At 39.5% G+C, this 15,020-nt stretch overlaps 1 protein-coding gene across 3 annotated transcripts in view; it reads left to right on the top strand.

The window, feature by feature from the left end:
• Positions 1-15,020, top strand: part of FAM19A4 (family with sequence similarity 19 member A4, C-C motif chemokine like) — a 70,693-nt gene that overhangs the window by 51,695 nt on the left and 3,978 nt on the right. For all 3 annotated transcript variants that reach the window (XM_017747210.1, XM_017747209.1, XM_017747211.1), the window contains exons 4-5: positions 10,945-11,100; positions 14,203-14,327. In XM_017747210.1, the coding sequence (XP_017602699.1) occupies positions 10,945-11,100; positions 14,203-14,327 (281 nt within the window). The remainder of the gene's footprint in view (positions 1-10,944; positions 11,101-14,202; positions 14,328-15,020) is intronic.

Here is a 15,020-nt window from a genome sequence, read left to right as displayed (position 1 = left end):
AGAGTGGAACTAATGACAACTGTACCAGGTCACCTTTAACTTTCTCAGATGGGAGATGGTGGAGCACTGCTGTTAAAGTCAATGGCTCTTGGGGGAACCTAACCGGCACTGTAGAAGGTAATGACATGTCCTCTCCTGCCACCTATGGCTGCTCCATTATCCTTGAAAGCAGCCATGAAATTTGCACAGCTTTAACGGGAACATCTGCTTCTCTCCCTTGGTTGTTTCCCTCACATCTGCAGCGGTGGCGACAGGGCACACACTCTTCCTCATTTACCCTCGTTGCTCTGACCTTTCCTGTGGCTCATTTTTTATGCTGTGTCTCCTTAATGACTATTCTAATTCATCTCTGCATTTGCTGATAGTCTTATTAGGGCCAAGGGAAAATTCACCAGGTGAGGAAGCCTGTTGTTTCCTGGTAAGAATGAAACTTTGTCAAATCTGACAAGCTGGCTGGGATACTTTTGAGGGACAATTTCACTACAGTTTCTGCAACTTGCCCAGTCGGGGACTAGTGTTCCTGCTAAAAAGAGCAATCCATCTCTTCTGTGGTGAATGAAGTAAGTCTCCTTTTCTGACTGACATGGATGATTTATTTTTTTCTGGCCAACACCTAGAAAAATATCCAATTGTCCTCCTGCTATTTAAACATTTAATTTCCATTGATTTCAAATAGATTTCATGGCCAACATGAGAATGGGACATTTAAAAGCCCTTAGGAATTTGAGACTTCCCCTTCAATTCTAACTCCTTTGAGCTTCCAATCCAAATATGCTTTGTCAAGTGTCCTGGAGCAAAGCCAGTGTCTGTCTGGTTTCCTACAGGCACAGGGAAATGCTATCATTGCATCTGCTGCATCACAAAATAAAAGTGCTCAGTTATTGGGGGGAAATTTCCATCTCATGGTCTAAAACCCCCTTCCAAATACAACAATCTCTAAGAGTCAAGGTCTCTCTTAGTCCTTTGAGTGATGGCAGTGAGGATTGAATTTGATTCAAGGATCAAACTCTCGGACTTTCTCCCAGAGTTGTGGTCTCTTTCTGTCAAACATATGACGTGTGTGGAGGGAGGCTTTTGATGCTAGTCTTCATTTTGTTCCTGTTGTACATATTATGGGATACAGTGACTTCCGTGCCATTTTAAAGTTATATTTTAACTTTTCACTTCAAGCTGAATGGCTTAATTAAAATGGAAAATCTACCTAATCATTGTCAAGGACTGTCAATTTTAATAAGAATGGAAGAAGAGCTGGATTCTTGGGTACTTGGAAGGGGATATGTGGAACAAGAAAATAATGTTTTAACCTATAGTTCTTCCATTTCTGAGAAGGGTCTGTTAACACTCTGTCTTTACTGATTCAAGCAGCTTTTTTGTAGCAATTCACATTTTAAGCCTGAGCGAAATATCTTTATTGATGCTAGTTGCCAAATGAAAAAAAAGCTAAATTTGTGTAGAACAAGCTGTATACTGACTTCAAAAACACCTTCTTCTGCATAAAAGAATAGGCTTAGTTATATAAATGACACGGAAGAAATAAGGTGGGAGATCAGCACAGTTTGTGTGTTGTGGCAGCACCCACTTGTGCACACCCAGTTACTGAGCAGAGATCTCCACATTTGGCTCTTTGAACTGCACCTTTCTGGGATTTTCTTGGGTTACAGCCTGTGACTGGAACGTTAAAATTTTAGTCTTCCACCTTTATTCTTAGATAAAGAAGATTAAAAAGTGAAAGTTGAGAGGCTCAAGAGGACTGAAGAAGCTTGAAAAGAAAAAGAAATATTAATGGTGATGCTTTGACTGAGAGTCATCTGTATGAAATAGGAAATGTACAGACCTCCACAGCTTCTGAATTGTGACCTTTTAAATTATTATTCTGTCATTAGCAGTGTAGGTCGGGGTCAGCAGTTTAAATGTGGGCCTATGGGAAACAGTTACCAGGTATTCTCACTTTATTTCCTTGTATCTGTATTTTATTGTGGGTCTGTTGCAGTGCAGCATGAAGCGGTGGGCAGTCTGCAGTTTTATTTTTTTTCCATAAAAGAAAACCCTCCCTATTTTAACAACACTGACTAAAAAAAGTCTGTTGACATTCTGAAAACCTCACTTATGCTTCGTACTTATGGATATAGCAGTTAAAATAACTTAAGTTCAATTAGCTGTTCAGCCAGGTTGGATAAATTCTGCACATGCTGAAACCACTTACAAGTCCTCATGCCACTCAGAGTTACAAATGCATTTTTTCAATTTAGTTTTATGACCTGTTATTGCTTAACTGGCAGCTGGATCTTATACTTGGATTGCTGTGATGCTTTCCTTACCTATTCCATTGGATAAACCCAAGGTAATCATTACAGCTGTATAAAACCTGGTATCAAATGAGACAAACTTTGAAAATAATTGATCAGTGGTGATCAAGACATAGGGCTTTTCCCAGAGATTAAAGACCAGCTGAGGAGCTGATGGCCTGGTGCCCAGTGCCTTGAGTGATCTGATTGCTCTTAATGTTCCTCAGAATTCCATTTGCCTGATTCGCCTATCACATGAAAACTTCATCCCACTTCAGCAGTGAAATCTATCATTCAAATTCAGTCTTATCTGCTGGTTCTGGTTTTTGCAAAAGACAGTTCTTCCAGTGGCAACAAATGCTGCTGTATGAGTTTAATAAACACAGAGCAATTAGTAGAAAGTGGGATTCAGTGCCATCCTTTAAATTAAGAACATCCAACAGGATGACCAGAAGAGCTTTCATAAACCACACCATTCAATGATAGCAGTTATGTGTGGATCTTTCTGGAGCAGACCCTCAAATGAGGGTTAAAGAATGAATAATTATTTATTTACTTACCTCTAACTGTCAAATTCAGGCACATTCCTGTTATTCTATAGTCCCATAAAAGTAATTCAAGGAGGGAAATACACCTTTGCATTATAAAAATAAACCCCAGAAAGCAGAAGTTCTTTATGCCTTGTAAGTGTGAGCTGTTTTGAGCCCTGAAATGGAGTACAGTACATGTTTCCTTGGTTGATCTCCCCAGTTTTACTGATTCTATTTGGACATGAGACTAAAGATTCAATTTTCACTTAAAATGAAGAGAATGCTTCTTTCCCAAACATCTACTTTGTTTTCTGGCAGCTTCCATTTACTTAATCTGCAGAGCTTAATGACTTAGATGACAATTAGTGTTTCGTATTCTCTAAACAAATATCATTCTTGTCTGATGAATGACCTTGAACTGGGTTAAAAATACCTCTGGTATTCAGTAGATTACAAATGTTTGTTTTACACAAGTAAGCCCAAAATGATCATTAGATATTTCAGGTGATGGAGGAATGCTCAGAAAGGCAGAAGACTTAATCCTCAAAATATATTTTGTTGCATGCATGAGACAGACTTAAAAGGGTTTTGTTGGGGATTTTTTTTTTTAAATTTCTTAAAGATTATGATACTATTAAATGAACTTCTGTCATGCCATAAATGAGCAGTAATAAGCTGTACAAGCACAGCCCTGAGACTGGGTGTGGAGAGCAGCTGCAGATGGCAGTGAGCTCCTGGTGCCTACAAGGGCTGTGTTAGTGACACCTTGATCAGGATGGCTTCATCATTGATGTGGATGGGACAACCTTTCCTGGTTTGTGGTCCCAAATATGCTATTTTTGCTTTCCTATGGCAAGAACAACCCTGTTTTGAGAGGAAATCAGCTCTCAAAATTGAGGCAGAAAATTTAATTTTTGCTCACAAAGTGGTGAGTAACCATAAGCCTGCCCTATATGGATGTGTGTACCTGCTTTCTTCAGGCAAGCAGAAATCTCTCTAGGGAACTGGTTTCATTCTCTTTCACTTTCTCTCATGATAAATTTGTGAAGGAAGGAACAAATGAGAGAAAAATAGTGGTCTGCATGTAATAGCGAGAGTGAATGTTAATGGGACACCTGGGAAATACTTCTATATTACAGAGCACAATGTTGCTCATTTGCTACAAGTTATGATTGAAAACCAAATCTTTCCTTTGCATTTTCTCCTCTGTATCACCTAAAATAGCCCCACAGCAGGAAGCTCCCTGCAGGAAATGATTAGCCCTGCTTTACTCCGAGGTGCCTTATGAGGTTTTACGTTCCTGGATTCCGTCTGTACAAGTGATGTGTGTGCTTGAACAAGGATGAATATTGGTGCCCAGCTGAAAGGCAGCAGTCCTTATTGATTGACTCCAGCGAGCACCCTGGCAGACAGAGACACTCATGTTTTAATTTGTTTTTGCTTCCAGGTCACCCTTCATCCACCTTTCCATTTGCAGCAGCTTTTCCCTCCTGCCCCCACATTTACAGCACCTCAGTTGTTTTGATTTATCGACAACTCAGATTTAATGCTTTGTTCCTTGGAGAAGTCTCTGTGCTTGTGTCTGATCTAATGTCACCTGTGCTACTTATTCCAGAGGACTTTAATCTCCATATGGATGTGACCTCTGACAATCACCACAGAATTCACTCTCTTACATGATTCTCTACAGCTGTGTCAGCAGATTCCTCCACCTGCTCTGAAGGGTTATGCTTTTGATTTCATTAACTCTTTGGGTCTTATTATCAGGGTTTGAGGTCACTCATCTATTCTCAAATATACAGCTACACCTACCTGGTGTTCCTCCCTACTCAGTTGCTTGTTTTGAGAGCTGGTTTTTTTACCCCAGGTGTCATGTCTCACCTGAAACGAGTTAAAGTGCTTCAGGACTGGTCCCCTGGTTCCCCAGATAAAATCCTGATTGTGATTTTGCATATAGCACACTTCTGTTTTCCACAAGGAGAAAAGCATAAATGTCTTGATTGGAACAAAGTCTGTAACTTTATGAGCTGTGGGAAAATCTTTGTTGTTTGAAGTCTACACGTTGTGGAAGCTCCAACCTCTATTCCTACACCTGGAAGATGGTTGTATCTTTGCTTTCTTTTTTTCTTAGAGATATTAGTACTAGGAATCACAATCCTGCCATGTGTTTGAGGATTGTAAGAGTAATGGCTAGCAAAAAAGGGTTTCTTTTTCCCTTTTTGTTTATGTTTGGGTTTTTTGTGTGTGTTCCATCTTACTTTGCCTACTATCATGGGCAGGTGATTATGGGAAGATATTTCTTGTCTATTTATTCCTAGAACAGCTGAACTGGGCTTTTGTGGCAGTTCTGGACTCTCTCTGAACGCTCCCTTACTGCCCATAAGTGAAAAGATTGAACTTAAAAGTGGAACTGGACTGATTTGTATATTCAGAGACAATTTCTGAGAAAGTGGGGGATATGTATATATGTGTGTGTGTGTATATATAAAAAAAAATATACTGCATATCCTCGAGGGAGGAGAGCATCTAAGACAGAACCTTGTGACATGAATGTGAAATTATGAAAAAAATCTGATCCAGGTGGAATGGTAGTAGAGAAAAAGCTGTGCTGTTATTCTCAGCCTCTAACATGGTGTGTACATTTTACTTTCCAAGTGACTTTTATCTTCTTTTCTTGAGAAGAATTCCCATCTTTAGAAATACCCCTTTTCCACTTTTACTCCTCAAAACTCCTGCCCTGTGAGCTGGATTGGTTCTTGTAAATATGTGTGACAAAGAATATGAAAAATAGCAAGAGTTGTTTCCTCTAATATTTGTGTTTTTCTAACAATATTTGCCTTTCGGTGTGTGCTTCCCATGCTCATGTATTTGTAAGCAAAAGTCAGCATGACATGAAGGCAGATGATGAACTGGCACCAAGCTTCTTAAAGTGCTTTCCTCTTCCAAATAGCATCAGTGCCGACTTCTAAACTCATTTGTTTCTCTTAATGTTGTCTGTAATATTTAGTTCCATAGCTGTTCATCCTCCTATTGACATCCATCCTCTCACCCTTTAAATAAATGATGCAGTTGATTTTGTGCAGACCAAGCTTGCTGGTTTTGAGGCTTTCTGAGGAATGTGCTGAGCTGGACTCATCCTACTCCAGATTTGCTGCTCTCCACAGCATAGTAGCTCTCTTCATCAGAGGTGGCAGCTTATGAAACAGAGATAAAAACTCTCTTCACATTTGTCTTTTCCTTATGTTTCTTAGCTAAGAAATTAGAAAAAAGAGGAGGTTGTTCAGGATTTCTGATAGAGGCATGCTGCCTGCATGTATATTGCATTGTGACAGCACTCCCTGGGAGTGATCAGAATTAGTCAGAGATGAAATGGATGTGGACAAAATTGGTTAGCAACCTTCTGAAAGCCTCCTTCTTTCTTTGATATGTTCCTTCTGGTTTTGAAGTGCATCACTATGATGTTTGATATTTTATTAACAATAATTATATTTCCCTCTTTTTTTTTGAGCATTTCAAAGAGTTTTAGAAGTATTAATTGAGTATCTGCCCTCTGACTCCTATTAAGAATGTGAAAATAAGGTCTAGTCAAATATTTTTGTTGAAAAAAAGTATTAAGAATAGTACTGAGAATATTAAGAGTACTACTGAGAATAAACAGTTCAATGGTGATTATTGAGTCAACTCCATTTACAACACTTGTGCTGGCTTGTAATGTCCAAGCCTAATAACTTCCTTGTTAATACTTTCTTGTTCTTCAGAGATGATGTCTGTGTTCTCTGAAATCCCTGGGGGCTGTCTTGCAGCTCTGCACAGCACCTTTTTCTGGGATGAAAATCCTACAGATAACAAATAAGTGGTCACAGAATCTTCATGTGGCCATTTCTTTAGGTCTTTAAGAAGCATTCTGGGCTTGGGCACCTGAGGGCTGTTGTTATCTGTAGGTGTCTCATTTTGGAAGGCAGCAAAATTCATAGCAGGGAGTATCCTGGAGGTTGCTTCCATTAGGGAGCCCTGTCCCATTGTGTCTGTGCCCTGTACTGAGAGATAGAGTCCTTAGTGAGCTAGAACAGCACTGGTGCTTCCAGGGAAGCAGAGCTCTAAGGAAATTAGGATATGGATAACAACACACGTGCCAAACTCCTGACCAGAGGAAACACAGAGCCACAAGGTTTTCAACACTCATCCCCTGTCCTCCACTGTCGCTGGCTGACCCATGCTCTCCCTTCAACATGCAGAAGGATTTCTGTGACAGAGACCTTTCTGTGGTGGTGTTGCTGATAAAATGTTTCTTTCTTTGGAGAGTTTTCTTATTTAAAAGTGACGATGTAACTGAATTTCAACTGCAAATACTGGCAGCCCTTAAGCTGTAGATCTGAATAGGTTTACAGGTGATGAGCTATGAATTTATGGGCTTTGCTATTCACAGCCTTTCTCCCTCTCTCTCACTGCATTTCTCCCTGAAATGGTTTTCCTGATGTGTCCAGCACAGAATTCACTTACTGTGGTCTTCACATTTTAAAAACACTTCAGTCCCTGCTCCTCTAATGATTTGGCTTCCAGAGAATCCATTGATTATAAAATATTTTAAGGTGTTTCTTGAGTGATTCTGTCAGTATAATCTCAGCTGCACGTTAAGTGTACTTTAAACCTGAGATGAAGGTTTATTTAGTGCAAGATGAATGTTAAAACATGAAGGAGAGAATTCTTATATTCTTTCTTTTTGCTGCTGTTGGGCACCTGAATGCAGATACAACAGGTTTCAATAGATCTAGGGAGGAATAGACTGAGTTAGGGTTGATTAAGATTTTCTGTGAGTTTTCTTAAATCTGAAAGCTGCTCTGCAAATGAGTGTTTATCCTCTAGATTGCTGAACACTGGCAAAAACAGGACCAAAAGGCACCATGTTAGCCCTCAGCATTTGTTCAGCACCTGCTCACAGATGTGTCTGAATATTAAGGAGAAATTCATACGGTGTTCAACAGCATAAAAAGTGTCAGGATGTGTGTGAACAAGCAGGAGGAAATATCAACATGAACGTGTAGGAGGGGAAAGACTACTACCAGGGCAATCCAATTAATACAAATGATGCATGCAGATGTCTGTGGCTTTTTAGTGCCTCCACTGTTGTACTCCATGAGGGAGTACATGCATTAGGGACAAGGGAGGTGAGTGCTGCCTTTCCTTGTGTGCCAGTGGTGCTTTCAAACCTGGGCATCCCACTCCTCCCAGGAGATGAAGAAGGGACACCTTCCCTTACCTGCTTGTGGAGGAAAACCAGGAATGTGACAGTAAAACAGCTCCTAAAACAAGGGCTGCTTTCATGAGGTAACTTAATTTTGCCTTCTGCAAACAGCAGTGTGTCTGTTGACTCCTGGCACTTCAGGGCAGCACTGTCACTGCTTTAAAACTCAAACAAGATAATTGAAAGAGCCCAAGGTTTTTGGGGCTGTATGCTCAGGGCCAGCGTGTTTGATTTCCTTTGGTATTGGCTTAACAGGACTGTTCACCTAAAGGAAGTAGGATTTGAACTGGAAAATAGACATCCCTGAAGCTACATATTGATAATTGGAGCTGGATCCTTATGATGTACCTTCTGGAAAAAAGGTTCTCTTATCTCAGCATCTGATGTCTGGTGAATAGTGACTTTAACTAAAGACAAGACCTGGCCACTTGGTCTTTCAGATGAGATACATGGCAAACACAAATATGTGGCCTGAGCAGTTCAAAATTTTTGCTTTTTATTGCTTCCCTTATAAAACCTCATTCTCAAGAGACAAACCAGACTCTGACCTTGCTCTCCTGAAGTGAATAGAAGCTTTGCTGTTGATTCCAGTGAATGCAGGACCACCACAGTGGACACTGTAGGAAACCAATGGAAATTTTCTCCTATTTACCCCAAAGAGTTTTGATTCAGGCTGTAGCACTAATAAACAGATAATTAAATAAATATTGAATTTATTTAATAAATAAAATTAGCAACCTCATTAAATTAACAGCCTCTCTTAAATTAACAATCTCATTTTACAAAATCTTTTCTGTCAGAACTTTTGCCATCTTACTATCTCCAAGCATTTTCAGGAACAATACTTTGGGATGAAGTGGCAAATTTACTTTCTCTTTTGTGTGTTTGTTTTCCATATTGACTTACGGAGAAGCTGCTGTCCTCCTGACTAGTAGCTGTTTTCATTTTTTTCCATGTTTATTACTATATGGGTATTAGGTACTTCATGAAAAGTCACAGTCTGCCAATAAACTTATTACAGTGGCTCTGTAAGGTACTTTTATGTTATCTTCAGCATTTTGCCAGCTTGCAGTAAAATACCTTATGCATTTTTCTGCTGTAGCACATTTTGCTTAAAAGTAGTGTAGCTTTGTCCTCAGGGAAAAAAATTAAAAAAAAAAAAAAAAAAAGTCTGTATATATAATTTTTTAAAAAGTTGAGTGCTCAAGTAGAACACTACATTTCCACTCCAAGATTGAATATGCATAGTTTCTTGTCCACTGAGGTTGTTAGGAATACAAATTTGGCAACAAAATTCAGGCAGCCAAGTGTTTTCACAAGTATTTCAGCTGTGCTTGAAATACTTGTGAAACCAAAACACACAGAGCAAGGAACACTGCCAAGCAAACTTTTTTTAAAAGTTATATGTATGTATTTAATACTCTTAAGTCCCCCCACAGAAGCTTAAATTGCATTGCTAACTCTTTTTGAAGTCTAAGATTTCACATCTAATCAAGTCATAACATTTTCCACACAAAAATACAGTGATGTTAATCCCTCAATAAGATTTCATTTGTAAAAGTGTGCCCGATGTTAGTTAGCAGCAGATACTGTAAAAAACCAAAAAAAACCCCAAACCAGCCCAAAATATCCAAACAAAACCCCCCAAACAGGGCAAACATGGAGTGAGGAGGAAGCAGGATAATTCTCAGGTTTGCCACTTGGAGGATTGTCTGCTTGTGGAGCATTCTCACCCTTCCCCCTACATTTCTTTATTCTCTGTGCCTTTGATATCAGCCACACCTAGACCAGTATCTGTGCTGTCTCTCTTCTCGTACCAGCAGCCTGTGCTGCTTTGATGGTGACTATTTTTATTACTCTCAGTGTTGTCTCTCTGTCTTGCTCACTTATGAAATAACTCACCCTGCTCTGTAGTGCTGTTAATTTACAAGGTGCTTTACAGACACAGATAAGAGCCATCCAAGGCTCTACTCTAAATAAGACAGGAAAAATGCACGATGAAGCACTTGAAGGCTGTTCAGGAAAGTGAGGACATGGAAATGACTTATGCAAAGAGGTGAGGGGCTTGAGAAATGGAGTTTCTGAGAAAAGGTTTAGGTAGGATGGAGAGGAAGTTTGGCAGCAGAGGAAAATGATCAGCTGCAAGGAGCAGTGAGGCAAGATGTGAAGGCAAGAGGGAAGAAGGGAAAGGGAGGGGAAAATAAACTTGGAGAAATAGGGAAGAGAGAACTTTAAGGAAAGCAAGAGGACAGAATATTTACCAGAGGTTTGTTCAGAATGGTCTGGGAGGGAACTGAAGAAATCCGTACAGTTTGGGTGTGGGTTTTTTCTTTTGGACAAAGCTTGACTATCCATGACAGCTTCTCAGCCCACCTTGTTCTCAGCCTGCCTGCAATGACAGACAGCAAGCAGTGCTTACACGTTGTTGTGTTAAAAAGTTTCCCTGCTATTTAAGATGTTTCTCTTGTACTAAATATTATCCTGTCCGTTGTGTCCATTTATGAAGGGAAAGAATCAAATAAAACCTAATGGAAGACAGGAAGGCAAAGGAAGAGGGCTGTGCTCTGTCTGCCTTTTTGCCCTCATCATCTAACTGAATACTCCAACCTGCTCTTCTCCCTATGGCTTTGTAAGGGTGAGGGAAGAAAGATTGAAAAATTTACTTATGATAACTAATTTTATTAGTAAGAATAGTATATAAACTTAGGGAATGAGCCAGATCCTACAAGATGCTTTGCTTCTTTGCATTCCTGGGATTTAAGCTGGCTTGGGGAGATTCAGTATCCTGTAGTAGGACTGCACAAACCAGCTCTTACTTAAGAATTTTTCTTAAAGAAAGGCTTTCTGATGTGTTTTTCTCTCCACCCCTTACCTCTGGAATTATTAGGCCAGCACCAAGTGAAGCAAGGGACGTGTGAAGTCGTGGCCGTGCACCGGTGCTGCAACAAGAACCGGATTGAGGAACGCTCCCAGACAGTGAAGTGCTCCTGCTTCCCGGGGCAGGTGGCCGGCACCACACGGGCACAGCCCTCGTGCGTGGAAGGTGAGAGGCTCTGCTTGCTCGTGGCTCATTAAGATTGTTTGAGAAGTTGAGTCTCCTTGATGTTTGACTTCCCACTGCCTCAAAAGCGTAATCCTTCTTTTTGTTAATTTTGGAAACATCTCTGTGCATTGATGATAATGATTCTGTGCATAAATCTTGGTGTAATTAATCCTCTTAATATATGTACTCGTCCATTTCATGTCTGTGCCAATAAAACTTCTTAATTTCTTCACGCAAGAATTCTCCTCTAAAACTAGTTTGAAAACAGTGTAAGCCAAGAGATTCAGGCTTATGATATTAACTCTTCCAGATGTCTTAAGACTTAGTAGCTTGGCTAAAAATTCACTGGATAATAAATGCACCCTTAAGAGTGGAGGCCAGTTCTCTAGATCAATGTTTCACCATTTAATGTGCCTATTTCTTGTAGAGGTTGCTGCTCTTGTTAAATTAGTACATCTACTCCAAGACAGACTTTTTTTTAACCTTAAAGTTACCAAAAATCCCTAATTTCATTAATTCATAAGCAAGATTCTGTTTTCATTGTTTTGCATCCAAAATTGCAACAGGTTCACCCTAATATAAAACAAAAACTTCAAAGTCCAATTCTAATCTAATATTCAGAAATATTTAGTGTCAGACATAAATCTCTAAATACATGTGAATCTGTTTTTTGAGGTTATTTTACCTATTATGAAGCTGTCAAAACAGATATTTAAGAAAGTAGATTTTTATTTTTAATTTTTTAGATGCCTAGTGTTTTTATGCTTTGTAATTCAGCAATACAGTCAAATTTAACTGTGCAATTTCTTAGGGAGTTTTGTTACATCAGAAGTATCTTCTGTATTTTTCAGTGACACATCAAACAGCAGAAGTACTTTTACATATAGCAGATAATAGAAGTCAGGCAGAATTTTAAACTCACTTAGAGACTGCAAAGGTGACACTGTTATTCCATGGCAGAAATATACAAATACTATAGAAGCTTGATTCAGTCAATAGTTGCTGAAGGAATTTAATAGCTGCTTTTTCTTCAAGTATAGTTGAATTAAGTGCAACAAAATATTATGAACGTAAGATTTTGACTTTTAAAGTGGAAGCCTTTGATTCCCCCTCACTCCTTAGGGTAATGCTTTAGCAGGCTTTGCTTATTTTTGCAAGCATTTGAGACTACAGTGAGTGGCTGTAGCACAGAAACTGTAACTCTCTCCTTAGCCTCAGGATTAGATGTGTTTTCTCCTACTCTATACACACCCTTCAGTAGACTCCTACACTGTGAAAGCAAGAAACAGTTTGAGTTTTGAATTGCATGTTACAGACTGATACAGACATTTAGGGTCTTTTTCCAGCACCTTTGTCCTGAATGCAGGCTTGTTTAATTTGCCTGTAATTTGTCCTGAGTTTAAAGGGAAGGATACACCCAAAGCATAGAGTTACTTTTCCAAATAAAATAAAAAAAGATTTTATAAAGCAATTGGCTTGTCACTGTTTTTTATTGTCATTGAACTTCAGACCTTGTCCAGTAGTGGTGATCATTTGCACCAGGGCAGCAATTCTCTCTGCTGTTGATCGCTGCCGTGGTTGGTACCTGGTGTTTTTTCTTGAATCACCCAGCTCTACTTGGCCCAGCAGACCTGTAGCTTGCCATTGTTCATTCCCACTCCTCCAGGAAGGGTCATGGTGCCTCCTTTCATCCCATACTCCCTTATTTTGCCTGTTTTCCTCTGTGCCAGGACCCCTGTTGGGTGCTGTCATCTCCTCTGTGTGTTTTTCACTCCATCCTTAGCGATCTCATCAGAAATGATCTCTCACCTCCCAGGAAGCACCGTCAGGTTTCATCCATTTTTTGTCCACACCGATGTCCACAATCAATCAGTACCAATGCAAATGATCTGAGACCCATATGGCTGGTGAAAGTTCATACATTTATTTTGCAATGTTGTAAGACTGAAAGATTAGATTATAAAAGCCAAACTGGTGTTCCAGAAGTGTATTTTTTCACAATGTTTTTCAGTAAAAGTACAAAACAAAAGTAATTGAATGAACATTTCAGCAATATCCTGATGTCAGCTTGCCTGCTTGACACCCTAATTTAAAGGTTGCAGAAGAACAAATATATCTTGAAATTAAAAGGAAAAAAGTGTTTTGCAAGAAGTAGACTCCATTATTTTTGTTCATCTCTTCTGAATGTGTTATCTTTTAAAGCATGCAATTCAATAGTTTGTGCATAATGCAGACTAGCTGAATCAACATTTTAAGCCATATTTTTTTTTGAAATGCAATATAGATTATGTAGGATTGTGTACTGATATATTTCATAATCATTTTCTGGGATTTGATGAGTGCCATGAACAATGTAAAACTGAGAAATGCATGCAGATGTTTGTGCTGTTGTTAACAGCAGGTTTATAAAGCCATGACTACATTTCTAAAAATAATAGTCATGGTCTTAATAGAAATTGGCTTAAGGGTAGAAAATTAATAAATTTGCCCGGTTAGGGTGTACAACTGTGGTTTTCCAAAACATATTGCGAAAGTGGCACTGTAACTGCAAGGAGATTTTTAGTTGATATTCTAATGCTTGCCAGAGGTCTCCCCACTCTTACCTGCAGTATTTGCTGACAGACCTCACGGGTTTACATCTCTGTGCAATTCTATTTTCTCACCCAGTGAAGGAAGGAACTGTCATTTCTCTGTCCAGTCTCCCATATGCATAGCTGGGCTAAACAAGAAGCCTATGCTTCATTCCACCTTACAGCAGGTACTTGACTGAAGCATGCAAATGAAGTAGGCAAGTCATTTTTGTAGTCAGTGGAGATGGAAAGGCCCTTCCAGAGGTCAATTGAAATGTCGGAGTCAGTCTCTGGTGGTGCCTGCCTGTCTTCACTATTTGCATGCAGCATTTACCCTTCTGAGGGCTGGTGAAGTGTTTAGCCATGTTTTACCTCAAACATACTCCATGTAATTCACTATTAAACCAGCAATTGCTGGTTTTATGTTTTTGAAATCAGCCAATCGAACATGGCACAGACAACTTCCCTGCAAAAAACCAACAGTCATAAAAAAGGTATTTTATAGTTTATCTTTCCCATTTCTATTCTCTAGCTTCCATTGTCCTGCAGAAGTGGTGGTGTCATATGAACCCCTGTTTGGATGGAGAGGACTGTAAAGTACTACCAGACTATTCAGGTTGGTCTTGCAGCAGTGGAAATAAAGTCAAAACCACAAAGGCAAGTACAGAGATCACCTGTATTTAAAGGTGCCAGTCTGCTGATTGTTCTTACTGCATTGTGTCTGTGGGTGTGAGCACCAGTCCTGGCCTTCTCAATGTTTAGGAAAGCTGTGATTAATGTAGTTGTTCTCAGAGGGGAAAATATTGGGTCAGAACTGCCCCTTCACTCCTGCAGTCAAACTGAAAATGGTCCTGATTCAGTCCTCAGTGATCCAAAGAAACTATCCTTGTGCTCAGTGCTAGAGGGATAATCATGTTCCAGGACCAATTCTTCAATTTGCAGAGTGAGTACAGGGATCCGAGATCTTTACCAGTGTCACATAAAGTTAGATTCCTATGCTAGAAAGCCCTTTTAACTTTTGAAAGTACCAGCCTGGCTTGGGAGTTGTTGGGAACCTGCACTGATGCCACTGTACCACACTGAACATCACTGGAAATCAGGTTGGTTCAGAATATTTCTAATTACAGACCACTCTGTAGCTGGCCTGATTTTTTTTAAACCAAAACTTTGCTATTCCATTCAATTTCGTAATTAATGGAGAGAAAATATCATGTCCTCTGTCTGCTTGGCAATTTAAAATGAGTTCAGTGCATTGAAGTTCAACAAGTCACAGCGAACTGCATGTCTAAATGCATCATAAACCAGGAGTCTTTAGCAGGCAATAGCAAGGGGAGACATATGCTCAGCTTT

Source organism: Corvus brachyrhynchos, unplaced genomic scaffold, assembly GCF_000691975.1.
Source record: "Corvus brachyrhynchos isolate BGI_N302 unplaced genomic scaffold, ASM69197v1 scaffold91, whole genome shotgun sequence".
Lineage (NCBI taxonomy): Eukaryota > Metazoa > Chordata > Aves > Passeriformes > Corvidae > Corvus > Corvus brachyrhynchos.
This window is presented reverse-complemented; position numbering and strand designations above follow the sequence as displayed.